General features: G+C 41.1%; 1 protein-coding gene across 3 annotated transcripts; it reads right to left on the bottom strand.

The window, feature by feature from the left end:
- Positions 1–172: 172 nt before the first annotated feature.
- smarcad1a (SWI/SNF-related, matrix-associated actin-dependent regulator of chromatin, subfamily a, containing DEAD/H box 1 a) lies at positions 173–23,762 on the bottom strand. 3 transcript variants are annotated; one of them, XM_061671869.1, is made up of 25 exons: positions 23,309–23,762; positions 19,116–19,236; positions 18,915–19,035; positions 18,019–18,085; positions 16,226–16,365; positions 15,559–15,625; positions 14,562–14,656; positions 14,245–14,370; positions 13,510–13,588; positions 12,794–13,425; positions 11,447–11,643; positions 11,274–11,364; positions 10,069–10,168; positions 9,682–9,741; positions 9,445–9,520; positions 9,239–9,374; positions 7,884–8,015; positions 7,287–7,382; positions 6,637–6,751; positions 6,441–6,553; positions 5,298–5,486; positions 3,900–4,018; positions 2,876–3,058; positions 1,667–1,776; positions 173–874 (listed from the first exon to the last, which is right to left on the bottom strand). In XM_061671869.1, the coding sequence occupies exons 1-25, from the start codon at positions 23,403–23,405 to the stop codon at positions 813–815; spliced, it is 3,324 nt and encodes a 1,107-aa protein (XP_061527853.1). In that variant the 5' UTR covers positions 23,406–23,762; the 3' UTR covers positions 173–812. The 3 variants fall into 3 exon arrangements, with proteins under 3 accessions (XP_061527853.1, XP_061527854.1, XP_061527856.1); XM_061671870.1 differs by having other exon boundaries at positions 19,116–19,233; XM_061671872.1 differs by lacking the exon at positions 23,309–23,762 and adding an exon at positions 19,362–19,397 and having other exon boundaries at positions 19,116–19,233.
- Positions 23,763–25,675: the final 1,913 nt, after the last annotated feature.

Here is a 25,675-nt window from a genome sequence, read left to right as displayed (position 1 = left end):
CACTTACAACATCTTAAGAAGATGTACAGTACAAGGATGTAGCAGCTGGTTCCAAGACTCATCACCACCTCCAATGCAAGGCCAAAGCTTCAGAAATATGCCCATCAAAAGGGAACTATTACATGAAATGCATCATCCACTACTTTTGCTCTTTTCAATTTTGCAATGGGACTGAAAGGGAACAAGCTTGTTTTACTTTTAGCAAATATTTGGGTGACTTTGAAGAAAGTACCAATACAAATAGACTGCTAATATTAATAGGTCAAACTCTTAACGTTTTTGTTTATAAATGGTGTGGTAACACTGTAGAAAAGAACGGAATCGCGACGCACACCAGTGGACATCTTAGGGTATAACAAAACAGCCATGTTTGCTGAAACTTGCGTTCATTTCCAAAGAAATGTACTGACCTTATGAGTCCTGGCAAAGTCTTGCTTGGATGATGACAGTACAGTTAAGCGTCCATGAATATACAAAATGATCAATAGTCAAGATTCAAATGTTGTTATAAAAGGGTTTGGTCCATGTATCAAAAGAATATGAAGATTGATGGTGCCTTCCGACAAAGGCTGCATTACTATCAGTTTGGTGGGACTGCATGAGACCATTGAGTTTAATGACAAAAAAGGCACAAAATTTGTTGAATCAAAACCAGCTTCCTTTTTTTTTTTTTTAATACATTAATGTGGTCAGCAGATGGTTTTCAAATGTGTTCCAGTGTGTTTTTAGTCAAAACTCAAGCCTGCCCGGGATCATTGAACTAAATGAAATACTTTTTGTCCCCTAAGTTTCAAGTTTTATGTGACTGAATATCACATCCCCAATGACGCTTTGAGCAAAGACGCCATATCTTCAGGTATGGCCCCTTCATCACCTAAAAACATAAAACATTGGTTTTCATTTTATATACGTCAGAATCGTAAAATGCAGCAAATTTTGCCACGACAATCAAAAATGGCTTTTGTTTGTTAAAATTACAAAACATGAATTCAATTACAGTGCTTAATTTGTAATTTCACTTCCTCTTATCAATAGCTTATTTCCTCAAAAAGTGGCACTCTGTGGAGGCCACACATTTCTTGGGGCTTTAACTGATATAAATTATTTTTGAAAAATCATAGATTGTATTATTAATTCATTCATACATTCTCTTTGCTGGGTAAGTGACCCTTTTCTAGCTGACTTCGCCAGTCAATTGCAGGGCACATAAACACAAAACCATTTACACTTACATTTATTTTCAAAAATAAATTATACTTAATATAATGTATTTGCATCTATTACTATGTATTATCACATCATATCGCTGTTCAAAGAAAAGCATATAACAATAAAAATGTTAAGATACATTTTTTATGTTTCAGATCAAGTAAAAATCTTTTGGATTGGAGATGCATTAGACGGCAATATATATAATTATATTATTACACAGGTGTATTGTGATAATTTACCAGTATCATGCCATCGAGAGGCAGCATTTGTTATTTTCTTTCCCTAAGGGTTTGTAATGGAGGCCACTATTTGAGGAAAAAGTGTGTTCGCAAACCTCCTCTTGATCGCAGTGGTACCATAAAAATTCAACGCATTGACCAAAAAGTAATTAAATAAAGTGGGAAGCAAGTGTAATGTTTGTGCGGGCGAGTGCGTGTACACGTCCACTCCTTACTCTGCTCAACAGTTGTCATGTCCTGCTCCAGCTTGAGTTTCTTCTGCCCCAGCTGCAGTATACCGTCCTCAATGCTGTCTTTACTGATCAGCTTGATTACTCGCACAGTCCTGATACACAAACCAGAGGGGGGGGGGGGGGGGGGGGGGGTGGGGGGTTCAGTGTTTTCTTTCCTACGTTATTGTATAGTACATAACAAAAGTGTTATATTCTGTAAAACGACCCTTTGTCCTGTCGAATTCAAAGTCAGCATGAAGAGAGTTTAAAAGCAGGGTACACTCCACCGAGATTCAGCATTTCCCCACACTCCCATCAAAGTCAGCAAACGCCCGACTCTCAGAGTCTCTGAAAGATTACGCTGAACAATTATCCAGTGGTGTGGGTTGTGTTAAGATTGTTTTGTAAGATTGTCGCGGCCGGCAAAAATAAATGTAAAACCTGTTCAATATTTACGATCGCAAATCCTTATGTGCGTGGTCAACACAGAATTGGGCTAAGCCACGGACTCTGCGATCGATTGTAATATGAAATGGAACAGTAGCCAATTGAGAAGCGACCTGAAGGTGGCTCTGATGCCGGACAAAAAGACAGGAACAACTGATTGTGTTAAGTGTTTGTCTAACGAGTCTCACTCGTCTTTCCATTCATTTTCTATACCGCTTATCCTCACTTGGGTTGCGAGTGTGCTGGAGCCTATCCCAGTTGACTTCAGGTGAGAGGCGGGGTACACCGTGAACTGGTCCCCAGCCAAAAGGACAATCTAGAGTCTTCCATTCATACACAAATGATTCACCATAATAAAAATGACAAGCATAAGTTTGCAACTGTACTGCAGTTACCAGATAAGATAATACTAGCCTAGCGTCTTCTGCTACTACTATTTTTCTTCTATGTATTTTTGGGATGCTCTGTGGCAACATGCTGCCTCTCACCTCTCGACTTTGTTGTGTGTGTGGTTTGCTGTGTTGGTAATCTTGAGTACATCGCACACTGAATGCACACACACGGCAATATTTTTACTTCATGTGTGACATCGCTCACATTTTCAAATCAGTTAAGATGTTGAAAATCATTGTGAATGTGTGTGTACCCCGCTTATGCCACCTAAAATTGCAATGAAAGATGGCTAATTTGAACATGTTGCACTACATCTGAAACACTTGTGTGTTAAATGCTCACAACATTTCTAATGTATGTGTTCCATTGTACCTGGTCTGACCCAAGCGGTGACAGCGGTCCTCGGCCTGCTTGTCATTGTAGGGGTTCCAGTCGATGTCGTGCAAGATGACAACGTTGGCCGAAGTGAGGTTGATGCCAAGGCCGCCGGCGCGGGTCGACAGCAGGAACACGAACACATCGGTGTCATTGTTGAACTCGTCAATCAGCACAATTCTGCGTAGGACAAGAAGGCATACACATCATTAAACACATTGGATTGGATATTATTTCAAATTAATCTCCTCCAGAAATAGTAGGGCTGCACGACAGTGAGGGAAAAAAAAATTACATTAAGATTTTATTTTATTGAAATTTTTTAAAACCTGCGACATATATACAATGTGAAATAATACAGGATCAGTGTTGGCAAAGTTCATTTTCTATGCAAACTAGTTCAAAGCTCAGTTCACTTCCAAAAATGAACTAGTTAAGGTCATAGTTAATCCAAAATTTACTAAATTCACCGGTCCAAAAACAAAAAACAAAAAAAAATGTTTCTGACGGGCCATTACCCTCAAAACAGTGGCATTTCATTTCCCCATTGTTGCCACCCATTCAATCCACACTAGTAGGAGCTTTCACCGTACAATGGCAAAAACATGAGGAAAAATATATATATAAATTTTTTTTTTTTTTTTTAAATGAGGAATTACAACAAAAAAGGACTTCTGTCCTTACAAATAATAACTTTCCTAGTAATAAATTTTTACAATTATGTACTGCATTACAAAACATTCACTCCCATTTACGCAGTATCCTGAACACACCTCACGCACTCACGCAGCTGCCTCGTTTCATTTTGAGTAGCAGAATTGTCCATGTGCTGCTTTTGCTGTCTTTTAATCTTTGACCATGTCCAAATAGGTACCTCTGCTGGTCACTTTTTAATATTAGTTGATTCACTTCCAAAATTGCAGCAGACCCTGCGATGTGACTGACTATTGCGCGCATGTACATCGCGATGACGATCCTCAAACCAAATATCGTGCAGCCCGAAGAAATTCTGTGAGCTGACCTGTCTGCTATGGGCGTGGAGCCGTCCAGTCTAATGTAGCGATGCTTGAGATGTTTCATCAGTACCTCCACGATGTCCAGCATCATAGTGAACTGACTGAATAGAAGAACTCTGTCTCCCTGTTATAATGAAACAGACACCATGAGGCCTAATTTAAACCACTAACTGTGTGATCAGCTGACACACTACAGACGCACAGACACACACACACACACACACACACACACACACACACACACACACACACACACACACAAATACATACAAAACACTACACAAAAATACAAACACTGCACACATGTGCATGCAAACAGCGGAACCTTCAAAGTCAAACAACAGAACGAAGTCCAACCAAAATGTTTCGGAAAACATGCCTCAACTCAGGCAAAACTTGGCAGTCGAGAAAAATCACCACGTGAGACCGCAGCAAATGTAAGCATCTAAAGCAGGGGTGTCAAACTCATTTTTGTCACGGCCCACATTGTAGTTATGACTTCCCTCGGAGGGCCGCTACAACAGTGAACCCATATAAATGAAAGATTACCACATATATTATAATTACATATAGTATACACAACACATTGATTAATAACCAGTTTTGAAATCAGAAGTCTATAAAACATGTTTTTTAACTATTACATTTCTTTTCAAATGGGGGATTGGTAACAACAAAATGCTAGCAAATCTCAATGGTATTACACCAGAACACTGAGCAATTTTTATTTGCTTTCGCGGGCCACATAAAATGATGTGGCGGGCTGGATCTGGTCCCCGGGCCACCAGTTTGACACCTGTGATCGAAAGGATTACCTCCACAAATTATTTTTGGGGTTACATTTTGTGATGTCGCCACAAAATTAATGGTGAATACGAGTGATGGCAACCATCGAAACAGAAACGGTTATTAATTCCTGCAATGCCTATAAATGCCACAAAGCGACAGTATCACTCTGAAAACACTGTCCTGTTCCCTTGCAATTGCACGTCTGCCAGGTATCTTCAGTTCAGGTTCAGTAGTTTTTCTTGAGTCTATTCTTCATTGGAATGTTAAAATGTTACTTAAAACACTGCCTTTACAGTTAATAAAGGTTTTATGACTAGAACAGTGCCCTGCGATTGGCTGGCGACCAGTTCAGGGTGTACCCCGCCTCTCGCCCGAAGATAGCTGGGATAGGCTCCAGCACGCTCGCGACCCCTGTGAGGATAAGCGGTAAAGGAAATGGATGGGATAAGCGGTAAAGGAAATGGATGGATAGACTACAACAGTGTGAGCCTGGAGATAATTCACTACACGCGATTTATTTTGTAATACAAATCGCGTCAACCAGCTTTTTGGAACAGATCGTGTTGGACATTGAAGATCCTGCTGTATACGCGTTGGCGCAATGTGCTGTGAACCTTGTCTTTGAGTGATGCCAGTCTCTCTGTGAGCCAATGGAACTTCCCAGAGTCGAGGAGCAGGCTGTTCTCCAGCTGGTAGGAACTGATGGAAGCGTACTGCTGACACAGACGATGCAGCTCAAAGTCAGACATGACCGCCATGTCCTCCTGGATGCATGCAGCATTTGCGTCGTGGTGAGTTGGCTCCTGACGAAGAAGGACAGAGTCTTGTCATTTTTGGTTTACATCAATCAGAACTTCAGTACAAATTAGGGCTGGGTGATACGGTCTTGTTTCTTTTCCATAAAAATCAGTTTTGTAATTCCAATCAATTTTTTCCCTTCCCTCCAATAGAAAAAGCAAATGACGTTGAAACCCATTCTTAAGCCGGTCTTGGACTCCACCACACTGCCTGAAGGTAAACATTCTTCATCTAGTTCAGTACATCCAGCTAATTAGTAAATTAGAGTTAAAGTTATGAAATACTTATCCTGCCCTGCTCTAAATTCTGTTGCCAGCCTGCTTCACTTGGCAACCTTGCTTTGCATTCTTCATTCTCCCTGCCAGTCTGGACCCTGCATCAATTCCTCAGACCCTCTCCGAACAGGGGCCTATACCTCTAGCCATAACAATATCCTCATGTACAATAAATATCTCGGCATCATAACCTGCTGTTCATCTCTCGTATCTTCACCTGGGTCCTTCTTACAGTCGGCATAGGGAACCTCTGCAAAATATTTGTGGCCGGTAACACAAACCTCAGGTCAAAAGTTTCCAATATGTTGATAAATCACTGATGTTGCAATGAATAAATGGGCACCACGTCTTTGGCAATCAATCTTCCACTGGGCTCCTTTCTCGTCATAGGCAAAATAATGCAGAAATGATTCTTCTCATGTTGTGCGCTTCTTAGCGTGAATTGAACTCACTGCTCATATTTTTGAGAAAAAGTCACTAGCGGGGTCGGAAAATTCATTAAGTCGGCAACGCTGACTGTTGTGTGCACATCAGTGGAGGCATTCTTTGAACAATGGAAGCTGACAAAAAAAAAAAAATCTATTTCAAAACAATAAATCAGCCTGACATACTCAAATTAACCGATAAAATGATGAATCGCCAAGCCCTAGTACAAATACTCTTGGTGGGCGGGTATAAACTTACCTTTAGCATGAGTTCGCTCATGGCTTTGAGCTTCTCTGTAGTGTAGTACTGCCGATGAAGCAGAGGGTGGTTGGCCATCTTCCTTAACTGCATCATCACAGACAACTCTCGTTCTGTGAGGACAACAAAATAGGTCAGAGAGTGGCCTTAAGACTTTTTGTGTGTGCGCGTACGTGTCGTGGGAAACATGGCTTACTCTCGCCGGCGGAATCCTTGAGTTTTTTCAGGAGCGTCTGGTAGAAAACCTGCTGCTTCTCACTCATGGAGCAGTACTCCACCTTCTCTTCCTTGTCAGGCAGCTGTTTGAGGACCTGGAAATGAGGGGAGTGGAAAATACTAATAAGTGATTTTTCCCATCATAATACTTAACACTGCCACAAAAAGGTTCAGGATGTTCCAGCAGAATTTGGAAAGCAACCAAGTACAGAAATTATATTAGAGCAACATTCAGTCGACCTTTGCCAAGATTCACTGGTTGAATCATGAAGAAATTAAAGACAACTGAACAAAATATTGTATATTATTAAGGGGGGGGGGGGGAATCTATATGTACCAATATTTAACGGGTTGTTCCTTGGCCCATGCACAACATTTCCAAGTAGTACTGCAAAACAATTCCAAAACAATGCTGCATTGAACGTATCATTTGGAATGACAAACACTAATTATCACCAATGTAAACCAAAGCCTCCCTGTACTGTTTTTAAATGACTGCATTAAAATTTTACCACTTTAGCGGATTGTAAAAACTGTATTTTGATGCTAAAGAACAGCAAGTATAATAACTTTACACTGGAGGTCAAGGGAAGACTAAAAACATATTAGATACAGAATACAATGACTTACCTCATTCTTAACTCTTCGAAGGATGAAAGGTTTCATAATGCGTTTGGCCTGAGAGATGCGATCTTTCTGAAATTGACTCTGCTCCTCATGGGACTTCTACAGAAAGCAAAATGCATGGAAGAGGCAGAAAAATAAAAAACATTTTCACTTCACATTTAAATTGTTTTCATTTAAAATAAGAACTTTACACAAAAATGTTCTCCTTTTGTCTCAGAAAACTCATTTCACAAGACATTTTCTACTATTTCACAAAATGTTTTTATTTTTAAAATATTTTCAGTAAATCCCAGCATTTTCGCAATTCATTATAGACAAATTCTCATATTTTTCTGTGGAACCTATCCTCAGCTATTTGCTCAAAAACTCCCCTATTTGCAGTATTCTGCTCTATAACACTAAGTTGCCACAAGGCTAATAGGAAAACAGCAGTTGGTGTGAGGAAATTGTATTTAAGTGATACATCTAGACAGCGAGACTAACTAAATTTAGTTGTGGTTAGTGGAGGATTATTGTATTTATATACATATATTTTTACCATCTGTTTCAATCCTGTGTGCTATGTTCTTCACAGAGATGGGAAAAAAGCCATAGAAATACCATAGAAAACATCTTGGAGAGCTGCGTGGTGGAGCTAGAGAACATGGACGGCATGATGAAGTTGAGCAGTGACATCAGTTCTAAGAGGTTGTTTTGTAATGGTGTGCCAGTGAGCAGTAAACGATGCTGCGCCTGAAAGGAGAAGACGAGATGGGCATCAAGAATTAACACGCTGATGGCGGCGGTTTTGAAGGCACAATAGAACTTTAAAGGTCCAGGTAGCACGTATGAGGAGAATCTTTTCCCAAAGACCTCCTCATAATCATAGCGCCAACTATTAACTTAACTACCTTGTGCAGCCCTGAACGCAAAAGGAATTATTTATTTCTTGAACATTTCAACCTGTTTAATCGAAAGGTACTTAACCATATTCATTGAAAATTTTATTCAATTAAATATTTAGCCGTCAGTGCTACCTGACGTAGACTGCTTAAAATATAACATGGCTCTGAACAGAGGAGATAGTTCACAAAAGCATGTTGCCAACTTTGCCAACCAAGACTAGCGGGCTAAATTCCTGCCAAGAAAAAGCATGAGCAAAAAATAAATAAATAAAATCATTAACATTGTTTTGTATGCAACAAAAACAAGCCCGATGGAAGAAAATCAGATAGAACATTACAAGTTTCAAAAGCAGTAATTTATCGACGACGTAAACCTTTGACCCCAGTATGTACTTGCAAGATACAATATTTCGCAGAGGTTGCCTTGCGTCACCTTTACAACTGCACATGAGTACACAGCATAAGAGGTAAAAATGCTCTACGTGTGCACGGAGGATGTGGGGTGTCGTTCCAGGATCTGTCTCAAAAGATATATTTCAAGACCAAACTATAATAGTTCCCTTTCAACATGGGACAGACAATCAACAAGCACGTTTTTGAAAGAGATTCTGCTGTTTTCTCTTTGTTCAGAGCCCGAGAAGAGGCGAGACTTGACACGTGACAACTCGTGGCTGCTTCACCAAGGGGTGGGGTCACCGTCAAGGGGACCGGTTTTGAAAACGTGGTTGACATTTAGATGGCAATGACGGCGGAGGTGCAGTAGACTCCATGGGGATTATGTTGAAGGGGAAAACTTGTAGATTGAAGTTTTTATATTAAATATTTCACTTTTGTGACACCAGTCCTGGAACTTTTCTGACACACCCCGTGTGTGATATGTCCTAATCATATCAGAGATTTTAATTTGCTAAAAGATAGGGAGGAGTAACTGGTTTGGTTTGTTTGTTTTAATGGATCACTGGTCCCCATATGTAGGTATACACTTTTCTAAATGATATGACATGATCTAATGCACATTATTTTGCAGACCCCGGATTGAGAATCACTACCATAGAACACCGGTGAACTCACATTGATCGACATGAGGTGGCGGTAGCGCAGAGAGTTCATGTTCTTCAGCATGTGACCCTCATCAAAAATGGCGTACGCAAGACGGAGCTTGCGGAACAGACTGCGGTCGCTGTCTTTCCCAGTGGCGAGGGTGTACCTGTAGAACAGGGGAACAGAGCTGAAGAGCCCTCTTCTATAACGGGGTCTTTGCAAACTGAGAAACTCACGTGGTGACGAGGACGTTAAATTCAACGGCGCCATTGAGGATGTCATGCTTGAGGTAGTGGCGGTCCTCCATAGATCCTGTACATCACACAGAAGCACACTTCGTCTCATAAAAACAGAAAATGGGCAATGGGGCGCTTTTGCCAAATCCTAAAATGTCCATTAAGCACAAACACAAAGAATTGTATCACTGCACAAACCATCTACGGATATGAAAAGGTACAGTATGTAAATCCTACCACAAAAAACTAGCACTTTAAGACTGGGACACCACATTTTCAGCTCTCTGACCCAGTTATCTGTAAAACAAAAAAAAAATCTGTATTGTGGACAAACATTTGAACTTCATGTGTAAATTCTGCATAACAATCTCGAGGCTGAGTTTTAGAGCTCACTTCATGCATTTTAAATGTAATGGAGCTGGTTCTTTTGGTTACATTGAAAGGCACAGTACATACATGACTGACTCAATTAGTTGACTAACACAACCTTGATGAAAAACTAATGTAGTGGCTCATACAGAAAATGCCTGCAATCAGTATCAAATAATTCCGGATTCTTCTAACTGTAAGGAGGTTGGCTAAAATTTGCCCCCCCCCCTCAAATGTTTAGGGTGTGTATGTTACCGAGTGTAGAGGAGGGCACAGTGATGAGGTGAGGACCCTTTACTCCCTTCTGGAATAAATGGCCCAAGAAGGCAATAGCCTGGATGGTTTTCCCCAAACCCTGAGCAGAGAAAGAGGCAGATTAGGATCATTATATCAGCGACTAAAACATAAGTTTTAGGGGGATGAAAAAACAAAACCAAAAAAAAACGCTTTCGATCAGACTACCTACCCTTTATTGTATTATGTTGCATACTTATTTTAAAACAACAAATGGGATGATGGGCTGGTCCTTGCTGTTTAAAAAAATGACACCTTCCCAGTGTGGACACAGCCTGTACTCATAAACACATTTATCATTTGAGTCATTCCAGCGACTAAAACACCTGGTACTAAGGTATGGAATTGTCATGTAAATGCCATTCAATTGGCTTTCCACCAGTGTGTCTCGTGGATGCTGTATATGGTACTATGATACCAACAACTTACTGACTTTCTCCTGTCTAATAATACATCTGATACTTTCCAATCAGGTTTTAAGCCCCATCACAACATTGAGACAGCTCTGCTTAAGGTGACAAATGAGATCGGCCTAAACACAGATGCAGGGAAACTCAGTTATAGTTCTGCTGGACCTGTGCGCTGGCTCAGCTGCTGTACGTATGACAACTGAAAGTATATTATCTGCACTCGCCGCTTTTAATTGATTTATTACTTTGTTTTAGGAAGCACTTTGAATGGCCTTGTATAGGAATTGTGCATTATAAAAACTTGCACTGTCTACTAAAAAAAGTAACTCTTTACTACTGCCCTCCGACTCTAAACAGCTGACAGCCGTAAGAGCATGCATGCAGTTGGAGTTTGCACACACAGCCTAGTTACCTCCTAGTGTTTTGATACTACCTCTATCTGCTCAAGATGCACATTATACATACACAACCGATTTATGATCGTTTATTTTGTATTGCTATGCCTCTATTTATATTTTGATATTTTTATATAATTACATTATGTTGACATGCATGTGGACAGGAAAGTAAGAATTTCATTGCACAGGGGAAACAAGTCGAATCAGATGTCACACAGTGGACAAGTTTCAATCTGTAATAAATCAATCAGCAGGATCTCCTTTAAAATGACAGTGATGCACTTCTCCTATTTATAGTCCACATGGTCAACACCGCACTAGTAGTTGCTACGCTTCACTTGCTCTTCTTGTGTCTCACCATCTCATCGGCGAGTATACCGCTCAGGTTGTGCTCGTGCAGGAGCAGCAGCCATTTCAGACCAATTAGCTGATAGGGCTTCAACTGGAGCCTGGAAGACAAATGTGATCCGTGCGAGGAATAACAAACCAATTAGATGACATTTAGTGTTAAAAAAATTGCAGGCCACTCACTGGCTATTGAGCAGGCTGGGCTGTTGCATTGCCCCCATGCCAGCCCTCATCACTTCTCTGACTTGCGTGACCATCTTGGAGGAAATGGTCTCACATTTGCACATGAGTCCCCGTACAATGGTGCGCTCCTTGAGAACCCTTTTGCAGCCCAGCAGCAGCTCCTCTGACAGCCCATTGTTCTTCTGGAACAGACTGGTCTTGGGAGTGAAAGAAAGAAGGGATGGTGAGAACAGGCGAACAACATAGGACTTTGATTTGGACCTGTGACTGGTCTTACATTTCACATTTATACGCACAGAGAAAATTTGTATTTATTTTTGTAATTTTATTTTGATGATTAAAACCCAAATGTCACCAAGCAATTTGAATATTATATAAGATACAATTGAACTTATTTTAATATAAAATTAAGTAGGAATTAGCTTCTAAAGTTCCCTTTGCATTTAATAACTTTTACTTGTTATACTGAACTACAGTACTGAAAATATGAACATTGTGACGACATTCCAATTTGTTTAGATGCGTCAGTTGTGATAAAAATGTAATGCATTGTTTTAATGTTCAACATTATATTAGGGGTTGATTTATTTTTATACTTGTGTGACAGTTAACCAATCAATCAATACTGACAATCAATATTATGCATATTAACACTATACATGGTTTTACACCATTTATATTCATGGTTCATTAACTAAACTGTGTTGAAACTCACTTCAATGTGCAATATCATGCATACATCCAACACATTAAGGTTTTTCTTTTTTGCATGCAAAATGGGTGTTCATCAACATGTCAGTATACTATATATCGTTGTTACTATGATACTTTCACATTCCACTAGTTTTGTGTCCACTGCTGTAGCATAATTGGACTACATTTATACTTTTATGATTTAATTGTATTTTTGGTGTTGCCTGTTGCCATAGCAACACCAAAAATCTCTGTCTTCTTTTCTTCCTGCTTAGAATAGATGTAAATTTTCCTCGGGTCCCATCTCAATAAATTTGAATACTGTAAAAAAGTTAATTCATTTCAGTAGTGTAATTCAAAAAGTAATAAAACGTGAACCTTATGCAGATTCATTAAAAAGACGACCAATTCTTACCTAATTTATATATTAAAAATCATTTTGATTGTTCCTAATGTGATTAAAATTCCTTGGTGAATTTGACACACTATGAAATATTTCACTCTGTCTGTAGTGAAATATGAGTTTTGCTTTCTGAATTTGACTACTAAAATAAATATTTTTTTCCCCATGTTATTCTAATTCATTGAGATGCACCTGTATTATCAGGCATGCATGCTTAGCAACAAAAGTTACACAACTGCAAGATTGCTCACCAGGCTCAGCCAGTTTTTAAAGGGTCGCAGCTCTATGATCTTATTGGCTTTTTTGACAGAACACCCAGAAATGAGTGCTAGCTCATCGATGGTGGCCTCCTGAAAGAACTTAAGGATCTCTTCCTTCACGCCTCCCGTTTTTGTCAACGCTTCATCGTAGTCTTCAAACTCACTGCTCAAGTCGCCGTCATCTTCGTTGTCGGAGCTAAAGCGCTCTTCATCGGCGCGGGCTGTGCGCTTTCTCTCTTCTGCTCGCTTCTTGGCCAGACTGGTCCCGCTGGCAAACCTGGACAGCATCTGTGTGGCGGAGGACGAGGAGGAGCAGGATGGTTTCTGGTAAGATGAAGTAGTTCTCTTGACAGAGGAGAACGAGTCTTTTGTAATCCACGAGGAGAGGGTGGAGCTGGAATGTTTGGCCTCTTCTTCAGCTGAATAATCGTCGCTGTCCACTGTAGCGTCTGAACTGTTGTCAGTATCACTCACATCTTTATGTGTGTTCACCTTGGCATCCATTTTGTTTTCACAAGATCCACGCCGGTGTACATTGCTTTGCTCCTTTACAGACTTCTCCTTGCTCTTGGCGTGGTGGGCTTCCTTAGGTTTGTGTTCAGGCGAGCTGAAGCTGGTCTCATCTGTGAGACAGGAAAAAAGACAGTCCGCATCAGATGAGAAGGGACTGACGCTGGTGACAGACTGATGAGAACGTGTGCTGGGACCTGGGCCAGAGAACATTAGTAGGGCATGCAGAGCCTCAACGTCATCCCAGTTGTGTTCCTGAAGAACCGATCGCAGCTCCTACAATAAGATGGACATCAGTATGGTTTACAACGAAACACAACCAAACATCCATCCATTTTATATACGACTCCATATTTGCTAGTTGGAATTATTTGGGAGGACATGGTGGTCACTTTATGAACGGTTGTGTATCAACACAAAAAAAGAAAAAAAAAAATCTGAAAGCCTTATAATTATGGGGTTAGGGAGTGGGCTGGACCACAAGTAGCAAAACTCTGCAGATAATTGACACCTGTTATAATTGTAGTGAGAAAAAACAAAATCCAAAGGCCCAAAAATTGTTGAAGCGGGGAGAAATCATCAATAAGCATTTTTGGCGTTGGCACCCCCGAAAAAGCAAAAAAAAAAATTAAAAAAAAAAAAAAAAAAAAAAAAAAAAAAAGAAAACAATTTGAAAAAAAATCTCCAACTGACCAGACCGCGAGTATGCAGGGGTCCACTTTACACAGAAGATAGCTTTTAGGAAACGGGTTAAAAAATTGCTTCAAATCTCCAAAAATTGGAGGTTAACCAGCATTCTGAATGGGTGGAAGCTCAACCGTAAAAATTCCCCCGTGTACTGTAACAAGGCATTTAAAATTTGCCTTTTATATATATATATATATATATATATATATATATATATATATAATTTTTTTCTTTTTTTCTTTTACCTCTTTGTCCTGATTGGGGAACTTTTTCTGTAGCCTTTTGACCATCGCCTCCTGCTTCTCCCAACTTGGTTCATTTCCTCCATCATCCCCATGATTATAATCACCATAGTCTTCAGCTTCAGACAACTTTTCATTTCAATACCAGAGAGACAAAGGAGGCAATTATCAGCATTGAAGACAATGTTCTTTCAACAACAAAAGATTTGAATCATCTTTATTTGCCAAGTATGTCCAAAAAACAAATAATTTGTCTCCGGTAGTTGGAGTCGCTCGAGTACGACAGATGGCAGTAATAATAGTTGCAGCATTTATCTTACATCTGATTGTTTCTTCCTTTTGTAGGGTAGAGTCTCAACACTACACAGTGAGCTGTCAGAGTCATCCGGTTTTCTCTTCCTGGCATAATCTGTGTCTGAAAATAAAAATACAAATAAAAAGGAGGGGGTGTTGACCAGTGACGCTGCTTTAATTGGTTGACTGCGTATAGAAATGAATGTTGTGGAAAGTACACATTTGAATGGCGCAGTCTTCCAAAAAAAAAATAAAAAAATTTTTAAATGGTGTGAAATGATGCAACCAAGTAAATTATCTGCCTACTGCTAAAAATGTCTGTGGGAGAGCCCTTCTGAATTTTGCCTGATTGCAAAGTAAAAGAGCTAATTTTCAGACTCATAACAATTTATCCCGTGCAGCAATTAGGGAACAGAAAACAGCACAGTTATAAACAATGTTTATAACAAAGAAGCAAGTGAAAATTAAACAGGATGTTATTAAATTATTGCACTGAATATTATAAGAATAAATAGTATGTACAGGTTCCGTACATGGTGCACTGTATGTGCGCGTGTAGCTAAAAGCTGTTCAAGATACTGCATTTTTATTGGTAGAGCAATGTTTGAAGATGTTTGGAAACATTTGAAATTGAAGATCTTTGTAAATATTTGAAATCTCAAGTCTTTCGCAATCATAGTTTGTGGTATATCTATGGTTTAAATTATTACTATGGGAAATTATAATCAGTTCATCAATGATTTGCAGAAATTCGCTAGTTGTGGTCAGCGTTGGTCCCTATGCCCAGCAAATAGCAGGGGCCCACTGTATTGCACTTAGAATTATAAGAATAGTGTACTGTAAGACGTAGTCGTTGTGAGGTCTGCAAGGTCAGAATTCTGAGAGTTCAGGAAAAGAACAAGAACAGATAACCAGTAATGGGGATGCTGTAATCACGTTTTATGCGCCACTTTTCAATATTTTCCTGTTGAAACACACCTCATCTGTCATATAAATTGGACTGGTGTGTGACTCTATTCATACCTTCTTCATCAGAAATCAGCAGATATTCATCAAGCGCTACATCCTGTTCTCTGAAACTCCCAACAATCTGTTAACAGAATACAATATATAATATTGTTAGACATTCAGTTGGTGCAAGAGGTAAGTGTATAAATTCTACCTTTACAAAGATAATCATGTTCAGATTCTGACATTAAAAAAAAAAAAAAAATTCTTGTGCAGGCAATTCAATTGCCCTTTGAGGGTCTAAAAGCACATTCAGCCTCAGCAAACATAAGACAACATCATAAATGAAATGGTAACTTGGTTATGGGACAAGTTGCAATGAAAAAAAAGAAAGAATAAAACCAATGAGATAAGAGCAATGCAACACAGTAAAATCACATCATATGGAAGATAAAAAGAATAGCAGCTAGTTTATAAAAAAAAGAGTGCTGGTACTAGTGTTAAGCAGCCTGATGGTAGAAGGAATAAAATACTTGGTCTGTTTTACTAGGATCCCACATCTGCTTGCATGTGGAGCCACGTTTGAGCCACTTTTTGCAAGCGCAAACTTTAAATCAGGCCCTTGAAGTATCTGCGACTATCTGTCCTCATCCAGGACATACAATACTCGTCATTGACTATTCTTTCAACAAAAAACAAAAAAAGATGTCAGTAATCATAATTGTAGCGTTTGTTATCTCACCTCTGATTGTTTCCTCCTTTGGTGGGGTTGATCCTCGACAATCTCCTCTGATTGTTTCCTCCTTTGGTAGGGTTGATCCTCGACAATCTCCAGGGAGCTGTCAGATTCATTATGCTCGGTTTTCCCGACACGATCTTTGTCTGGAGGAAGAAAAATAAAATAAAATATGGAAGCAGTGCTGACCAGTGACACTACTTTACAGGAATTTAAGAATATTAAATCATGCTGGCAGCACGGTGGACGACTGGTTAGCACATCTCCCTCACAGTTCTGAGGACCGGAGTTCAAATCCCAGCCCCGCCTGTATGGAATTTGTATGTTCTCTCCGTGACTGTGTGGGTTTTCTCCGGGTACTCTGGTTTCTCTCCCACATCCCAAAAATATGCGTGGTAGGTTGATTGAAGATTCTAAACTGCCCTTCGGTGCGAATGTTTGTTTGTTTGTTTATATGTGCCCTGAGATTGGCTGGCGACCAGTTGACGGTGTACCCCGCCTCTCGCCCGAAGATAACTGGGATAGGCTCCAGCACTCCCGCGACCCTAGTGAGGAGAAGCGGTACAGAAAAATGGATGGATGGGTTAAGTTTGTGGTGGATTTTGGTGCCGCGACCCAACGGGAATTTGAGAAGGTGTTCGACCGTGTCCCTCGTGGAGTCCTGTGGGGGGTGCTTCGAGAGTATGGGGTATCGAACCACATGATACGGGCTGTTCGGTCCGCGTATGACCGGTGTCAGAGTTTGGTCCGCATTGCCGGCAGTAAGACGGACTCGTTTCCGGTGAGGGTTGGACTCCGCCAAGGTTGCTCTTTGTCATTGATTCTGTTCATAACTTTTATGGACAGAATTTCTAGGCCGAGGAGGGGATCCGATTTGGTGGCCTCAGTATTGCATCTCTGCTTTTTACAGATGATGTGGTTCTGTTGGCTTCATCAGGCTGTGACCTCCAACTTTCACCGGAGCGGTTCGCAGCAGTATGAAGTGGCTGGGATGAGAATAAGCACCTCTAAATCTGAGACCATGGTCATTAGACGGAAAAGGGTGGCGTGCCCTCTCCAGGTCGGGGATGAGATCCTTCCCCAAGTGGAGGAGTTCAAATATCTTGGGGTCTTGTTCACAAGTGAGGGAAGAATGGAACGGGAGATCAACAGGCAGATAGGTGCAGCGTCTGCAGTGATGCAGACTTTGTATCGGTCCGTTGTGGTGAAGGAGGAGCTAAGCCGAAAGGCAAAGCTCTCTATTTACCGGTCGATCTACGTTCCTACACTCCCCTATGGTCACGAGCTGTAGGTCGTGAACGAAAGAACGAGATCCCGGATACAAGCGGCCGAAATGAGTTTCCGCCGCAGGGTGTCCTTGCTCTTCCTTAGAGATAGGGTGAAAAGCTCAGTCATCCGGTCTCAGAGTAGAGTCGCTGCTCCTCCGCATTGAGAGGAGCCAGATGAGGTGGCTCAGGCATCTGTTTAGGAAGGTTCCTGGACGCCTCCCTAGTGAGGTGTTCCTTGCACGTTCCACCAGGAGGAGACCCTGAGGACGACCCAGGACACGCTGGAGAGACTATGTCTTTTGGCTTGCCTGGGAACGCCGTGGGATCCCCTCGGAAGAGCTAGAGGAAGTGGCTGGGGAGAGGGAAGTCTGGGCTTCCCTGCTGAGGCTGCTGCCCCAGCGACCCGACTTCGGATAAGCAGAAGACAATGGATTGATGAATATGGTCAGTTAAAAGACTCCCGGAGACACGTGTAGTATAAATGATGTACACATAAGTAAAAAATGAGCTGGTGTACAACTCTGTACATACCTTCATCATCAGAAATTAGCAAACACGTGGCAACAGCTCCATCCAGTGTACTTGTACTCTCAACAACCTGTGAATAGAATACATTTTACCCTACTGTTATACATTCAGTTGGTACAAGAGGTAGATGTATAGATACTCCCTGTGGAAAGATAATGCTCAGATTCAGACAAATTTATTGATCCCAGTGTGCGTAATTCATTTGCAGCTTCCAGGTCCAAAAGCACATTCAGCCACAGCAAACAATAAGACAATGTCATAAAAGACATGGTAAATAGGTTATTGTACAGGTTCCTATAAATTAGGGCTGGAATAAATAAATAAAGCAATTCACTTAAAGAGTGGTGAGTGTTGAGCAGCCTAATGGCAGAGAAGACTTGGGAGTACTTTTATCCTCATTAAGGACGCACAGTAACACCAGCTGGAAGGCATTAGGTTGAATTCTGTGGGAAGGACGTGCTTTTTTTGGTGGCTTTTTCAGCTTCCCGTTTCTCCCAAACCGATCCCAAGTCTCTCCGCTTGAGGCCGATAGTCTGGGAGCACAACCTTGACAATGCCATCGAGGCAAGTTAAGATAAAAGAAAAGGTTAAAAGGCTTTTGACAAAAGACTGATAAAAATTACATTAAATAGTATCATAGATGGAGAAGAAATTAAGCTTTCGCATCTACGTTCAAGTCCAACTTCAAAGGGGACCTAAGCCCTCACATTTTTAAAGAAAGACTGCAGTGTATGTCAGCACTAGTCAAAACATGGTATCTCTACAAAACCACAATACCCGAAAAATTCCTGAAAGAGCCAAATTTTTTCACAAGGGGAATACTCGTAGTGTTCACTGACTGCTCAGAATACTGATATGCCTAACTGGCCCATGCCTAGTTCCAATCTGACATAACTCACCTCCAAGAGCTTTTTCGTTGAAAGCTGAGGGAACATGGCTGCGAGTTTTGACTCTTTTTGACTTTTTTCCTCTTTTTTTTCATCCTCTGTGACATTTGCAGACGGTTGGACCACAGGTTCCCTGGAGAAGCAAAGACAATGCAGGATAAATAATTAATGGCAGGAACATAAGAAACAAACCAATAGATATATGTTGTCAACCTGAATTTCCTCGAAAAGGAGATTTTCCTCAGTGGCTCGTCATCGTCACCAGAGTCTTCAAAAAACACTCCTCGGGCATGGGACTTTGCCGAATGAGATTTGGTGGTTTTCATCTGAGCTGCTGGGCAAAATGTACATATAAAATCCCAACATTAAGTCAAATGACGGCACGTGAAATGGAGAAAACGTGTCATGGCCTATGTTTTATTACAGCTGGACGAGATAATATGAGGTGCAAACTGTCACCTATTGTACTCTATGGCGAATGGAAGAAGGCGCCCTCTGAGGTGTGGTGATGATGATGATGAAGAAAACGAAGTGAATACATTGCTCGTTAAACAGAGAAATGTATTGTCAGCAAGCAAATGCATTGTGCCAGTTCTGCAGACCCTGGGTGAGATGAATTTGAATTGCCTCTAACATGGCCTGAGCACCTACTCTTAAAGATGATATGATGTCATTGTTGGTGTGCCCTCCCATCTCAAGTTTCTGAAACTCTTGTGTTACGTGCAGATGTGCTGTTTGATGTGGAATCCTTCGTAGGAGGACTTTTGATCAGCGCGATCGACTACTGGTCCGCTTATCTAAACCCTAATGCCTAAAAAGGAGTGAGAAGGCCCAGTTTTATATGTATCCATGTCGACTACTCGTGTATGTGAATGCTTTGATACCTTCAGTATGTTGGAGTATCTTAACAGTTATTCTGTTTTCTGCCTTTACTTCAGAGGAAAACATTTCATTCTCCAAGCAGTATGGAACACAACACTGACCGTTTTTATGTGAAGACATATTTGGTTATTTACACCATATAGATAAATAGACGTTATAGTATACGATGATCTACTATTTACACACGCCGGCCGTATGCCGTATTCTGACGATCCTTACGACAATGACACAGTGCTGGTAAATATCATGGCGTCTGTCATCACTTTGTGTCGCTGCCCTTGTTCTTCACCGCTATTCCGTGTTCCCACTGCCGGAGTTAGCTTAAGCTATCGACTTGAAGCTCACCCCGATTTGTGCCCGCTGCCTATCCAGTCTAGCGCGAGTTTCAGTTTTTCCTTTTGTAACCACCACATCTTGTCCTTGCTGGGATCAAGTATTTCGGTCCGAAAATACACTTCAGGGCCATTTTAAGCGGGTGAACATTTTTGGTGAATTAGATATTTGTAGGCGGCACGGTGGGCGACTGGTTAGAGCGTCAGCCTCACAGTTCTGTGGACCGGGGTTCAATCACCGGCCCCGCCTGCGTGGAGTTTGCATGTTCTCCCCGTGCCTGCGTGGGTTGTCTCCGGGCACTCCGGTTTCTTCCCACAAAAACATCCATTAATTGGAGACTCTAAATTGCCCGTAGGTGTGAATGTGAGTGCGAATGGTTGTTTGTTTGTATGTGCCCTGGGATTGGCTGGCAACCAGTAGAGGGTGTACCCCGCCTCCTGCCCGATGATAGCTGGGATAGGCTCCAGCACACCCGCGACCCTAGTGAGGAGAAGCGGCTCAGAAAATGGATGGATGGATGGATAGATATTTGTACTGGTCGGAGCGGGCCAGCTTCAATAGGTATGCGGTGGCCTGACACAGCGGCATCCTGGCCAGGGGCTACCGGGCCACCGTTAATGTTCGACCTTGAAACTGTGTTATTCTCTTTGTATTTCGACAGGGCTTTGGTGCAATCTTTATGTCTAAGAAAGAACACGAACTGCGATTAGGTGAGTTTTTCGACAACGAGCTGGGGTTGGTTGCACAGGAAAAAAACGCATCGAGGTAAATTTGTGAAAGTGAACATCCGCACTGGACTACTGTACAGTGAATATAAAGTCTACACACCCCTGTTCAAATGCCACGTTTTGTGACAAAGATGAGACTACGCTAAATCATTTCAAAACGTTCCAGTTTTTACCATTAAGGTGACTGATAAGCTGGACAACACAATTGTAATTAAAAAAAAAAAGAGGGTACGTAAAAATGAAACAATTAGCTAATGTGGTTGTACAAGTGAGCTCGAACTTATACCTGGCGATCGGGCTCTGTTCAGAATTAACCAGTCACAATCAAACTCATGTAAATTGGAGTCAGCACCCACCCACCATCATTTAAAGTGGCTCTGATTAATTCCAAATCAAGTTACCGTATTTTCACGACCATAAGGCGCATTTAAAATTCTTACATTTTCTCCAAAATGGACGGGGCGCCTTATAATGTGGCGCACCTTGTGTGTGCACCGATTTCCAAAATCTGTAAATGTTGTGTGATGAGCGCTCCGCTTGACTGACTGGGAGCATTTCCTGCCGACACGCTGCTTATATAGAGGAAAGGCGGCCGTGACTCAGGACAGCATGCGGACGTTAAAGGGGGAAGGGTGCGCGTGACAGAGGACGCTAAAGGCACGCCCCCCAGTAGGTATATAGCGCCGGGGTGTGCATTGTGCAAAACAACATCGGTTTGGCTAAGGACCCCCGAAAATGGCACCTACGAAGAGACACGCTTTCGAAGCACAGTTTAAACTGCAAGCTATCAGTTACACGGAGGAACATGGGAATCGAGCAGCCGCGAGAGAATTCAAGATCAACGAATTTGCAAGTGGAGGAAGCAGGAAAACGAGCTACGCCAAGTCAAGAAGACGAAGCTGAGTTTCCGCGGAAACAAGGCGAGGTGGCCCGAGTTGGAAGACCGACTCGAGCAATGGATTAATGAGCAAAGAACAGCCGGGAGAAGCGTTTCTACGGTCACCATTCGACTGAGTGCAATAACTCAGAGTTTGCCATCATTCCGGGAGGCTTGACGAAGGAACTCTAACCGCTGGACATCGGTGTAAACAGGGCGTTCAAAGTGAAGTTGCGAGCGGCGTGGGAGCCATGGATGACAGATGGCGAACACAGCTTTACTAAGACTAGGAGGCAACGCCGGGCAAGTTACGCCACAATTTGTAAATGGATTGTGGATGCTTGGGCTAACGTGTCTGGTTGCACTGTTGTTCGAGCTTTCGTAAAAGCCGGCATCATTTCTGAGGAGTCGCAAGGTAACCAGACAGACCCCGACAATGACGAGAGGGAACCTGGCGTGTTTGATGGAGAACTTGCCCAGCTGTTCATTTCAGATACAGAAGATGAGGACTTTGATGGATTTGTAGATGAGGATTGATCAAAAAATAACATGAGTACATTGTTAAATACTTCAATAAAGTACAAACGAACTCAGTTTTGCTCCCGCTGCCTTTTTAAAAACATTGTTTTAGCGTGCTTGCATGTTACTATATGTTTTAAGCTAGCGTATGTTATACCATGCCTCCGCCCAATAATACGGTGCACCTTATGTATGTGTTAAATACAGAAATAGACCCTGTAACTGAGACTGCACCTTTTAATACGGTGCGCCTTATGGTCGTGAAAATACGGCAAGCTTTTCTTGACGTTTTAGCAGTCACATCTTAAAGCACAAGCCATGGTCCGCTGAGAGCTTCCACGGCATCAGAGGGATGAATCAGGATAAGGGTACAAAAGAATCTCCAAGGCATTAAATATACCATGGAACACAGTGGAAAAAAATAATCTTTACGTGGATAAAATATGGCACAAGAGTGACATTACCAAGAACTGGACATCCCTCCAAAATTGAAGAAAAGACCAGAAGAGATTTAACTCTTGTTTCACATTGCGACTGAAATTGTATTTACTTTGCTTAGAACGCTTTTTACTGATGGAAGCATTCTGACAACAAGATTACCGAAAATTTGGACCTCCTTTGACTTTGTATTAAGACGTCGGCCAGAAATCGGTGCATTTTCACCGGTTTCAAATTCATTTTCTTAATGTTTGTCACAGGAAAATGAACTTTTATCACACTAATTTGCAGGAACCGTCTTTAAAAGACCTCATAATGCTAATGGTGATTTAATCAATTTGACACACATAGCTTGATCTCCAAAGTGCTGACAAATGAATTTGTTGACATTGCTGAATACTGCCGTCCCTTGTATTCAGCGAACATCACAGGTAACCTGTGTGACCTGCGACTCATGGGTCGTTGACATAACAACCACACCGGATAACGATGCTTAGGTCACAAGTATTGCACAAAACTAGCTCCTTTGAAGTAGAACTCACGACAACGCATACGTAACGACGTAGCATGCTTTGCACATCTGGCTAACAGCTACGGTTAAGCTAGCCCCGCACATCGGCTTTACTCACCCGGCTTGTTCTCCTTCTCAGACTCCGAACTTGTATTTTGCGCTTTGCACGGGGACGACTTTTGAAAACGGAAGCGTTCCAAGTTGAACTGGCTCATTTTGCCCGGGCTATCTCATGCTTGACAACATTCAGCCTTTTGTGCGACTCCGGTTCGTAGCGGGTGTCTTTTTTTAAATGTTTTAATTATTATTATTATTATTTTTTGCTTAGCCGGTAGCGTGAGCCTCAACTTTTTTTCTGGGCTAGCCTACCTGACAGCAACGACCACCGGCTCAAAATAGTCGGACGATACGAGAAAGAACGTCGTCAGGTAGCTTTGAAAGACGGTGGTAAATGGCGACTAGAATGCGGTGGTGGTTCTGTCACGAAACGAGAGAGCTCGGAGGCCGAAGACTGCCGCCGGTTTCCCGCTAACGAGCGGCTGTGTTATAGCATCCAAATGAGATACGGTTGAGGCCTGTCATTGGCCAAAGGACCGGATGTGTGTGAACTCTCAAATGAGCCCTGTGTGGTTAACCTACGAAAATACTCAAATAATTTGTCAGAACATTAAATATTACTTATATTTATAATAATTTATAATTCATTAACATGTTATATATATATATTGTTTTAATAGTTTATACAGTGTTTCATCGAGTGGCTATGCAATATTATACAAAGTGAGCCCTCTCATTGGTCAAAAGACCGGATGTGTGTGAACACACGACCCATCGTTGGTCAAAGCACAGAAAGAAATAACCACTAGGCTCCAGGTCCAGGTCCACCGGATTCAGGCTGTGTCGAGTGTTATATACGATATCTATGGGTCAAAGGACCGGATGGACGGAGTACTCACGAGTGAGTCCAGAAAAAAAAAAATCATCATTTTCCCGCGAGTGTGCTTAGCCTACGGGAATATAATAAATTCAATTTTCTCTCTCTCAAAATAAAGCATAAATTATTTATAAATGTAAATTGTAATGATGTCGTATAAATATTGTTTTAAATCTGTGCGAACGAGCGGCTGCGCTGTAGTATGCGAATGAAATCTGGTCAGTGGCCAAAGGAGCGGATGTGCAGGAAATAAGGAATGAGTCAAGCTCATTCCCTTGCGTCTCACTTCCGTGTTCGCTCCAGCAAGCCGTACATGAAACAGAACTCTGTGTAAGTTTTTTTTTTTTTTTTTTTTAAATATCTCCAAATGCAATATAACTTTTATGTGCCCATGTAAACTATTGGTTGGAATGTTGTATTTGTAGGTGTGTACACACAGAGTCGAGTTAGTCGCACATTCACAAATACACAAAGAAACTGACCACAACATTACTAATACTCCTCTTGTTCAAAAGTAGTATGATGTGGAACCAATTGTTTTTTATTGTGTCTTTTTAAAATAACTTTTCATGGGTGTATTAGTTATTTAGCCGCTATCTAAGTGCTTTTACAAATTTTATTGTGTTATTCTGTTTAACAGCTGACATTAATTCACTGGAACGCTGCGCCACCTGTGTTGTCCGCTAGATGTCACACTCTGATGACAAAGTCATGTAGCATATTTCCAAGAAAAAAACCCTGCATATTTAAAATAATATAATTATATATTTTGATATTGAACTTGAAATAGTTTATATAATTTCCTGGAAAAAAAATTGTACATTCCTGAGAAAAAAGTAGTGTGTATATTTTTGGGGAGAAATGTAGTTTTTCCAAAACAATTTAAAGAACCTCATTATCAAATATATTCAGATTTACAATCATATTTCCGAGAAAAAATTAGCATTTCTTTTTTAAGGAAAAGTCATGTTTTCAGGAAGAAAAGTCCAATATATTTGAGAAAAAGTCTTTTTTTAATTATTATTTTGAATGAAAAATGTTGTATATAGAAAAAAAGTATATATTTTTTTAGAACAAATGCTGTATATCGTAAAAGAAAAAACCCAGCATATTTTTAAGTATAAAGTTGTATATTCTCTAGTATAAAGATGTATATTTAAAAAAAAATACAGGCTTTATATTTTCAAGAAAAATATACAGTCCATGACTTTACAGGTACGAGTTGAATTGGAGGCCCATGAAGGGTTAATAAAGACAAGTTCAGTCTGAGTTATCAACCACTCAAAGGTGGTAAATAATCCTTATTTATGTGTTTCTTGATGCTCAAAGTCGTAACGAGTTTCTAGAAGTCATCTAATCATCTGTTTGTAGTGCATTCATATCTTCATGTGCACACACACGCACACACACACAGATACGCACGCATTATGTCGACTTCCACCTGCTCTATAGTGCATATATTAGGACGATTATGCTGGATGCTCACATCAGTGTAGCGCCACCGTGTCGCCTTACTGTCGCCCCCATCATCGTCATGGAGACCCTATAAGT

This window comes from Phycodurus eques, chromosome 3 (genome assembly GCF_024500275.1).
Source record: "Phycodurus eques isolate BA_2022a chromosome 3, UOR_Pequ_1.1, whole genome shotgun sequence".
Classification (NCBI taxonomy): Eukaryota; Metazoa; Chordata; class Actinopteri; order Syngnathiformes; family Syngnathidae; genus Phycodurus; species Phycodurus eques.
The sequence above is the reverse complement of the archived record's forward strand: the minus strand, read 5'-3'. Positions and strand labels throughout refer to the sequence as shown.

Coding starts and splice junctions, on each gene's coding strand:
- smarcad1a (XM_061671869.1), bottom strand. CDS start 23,405: ATGAGCCAGTTCAACTTGGAACGCTTCCGTTTTCAAAAGTCGTCCCCG. Junction 14,371..14,561: donor AAAGGAAGAAACAATCAGAT/GTAAGATAAATG, acceptor TGAAATGAAAAG/TTGTCTGAAGCTGAAGACTA. Junction 13,426..13,509: donor ACTAATGTTCTCTGGCCCAG/GTCCCAGCACAC, acceptor CCTGTCTCACAG/ATGAGACCAGCTTCAGCTCG.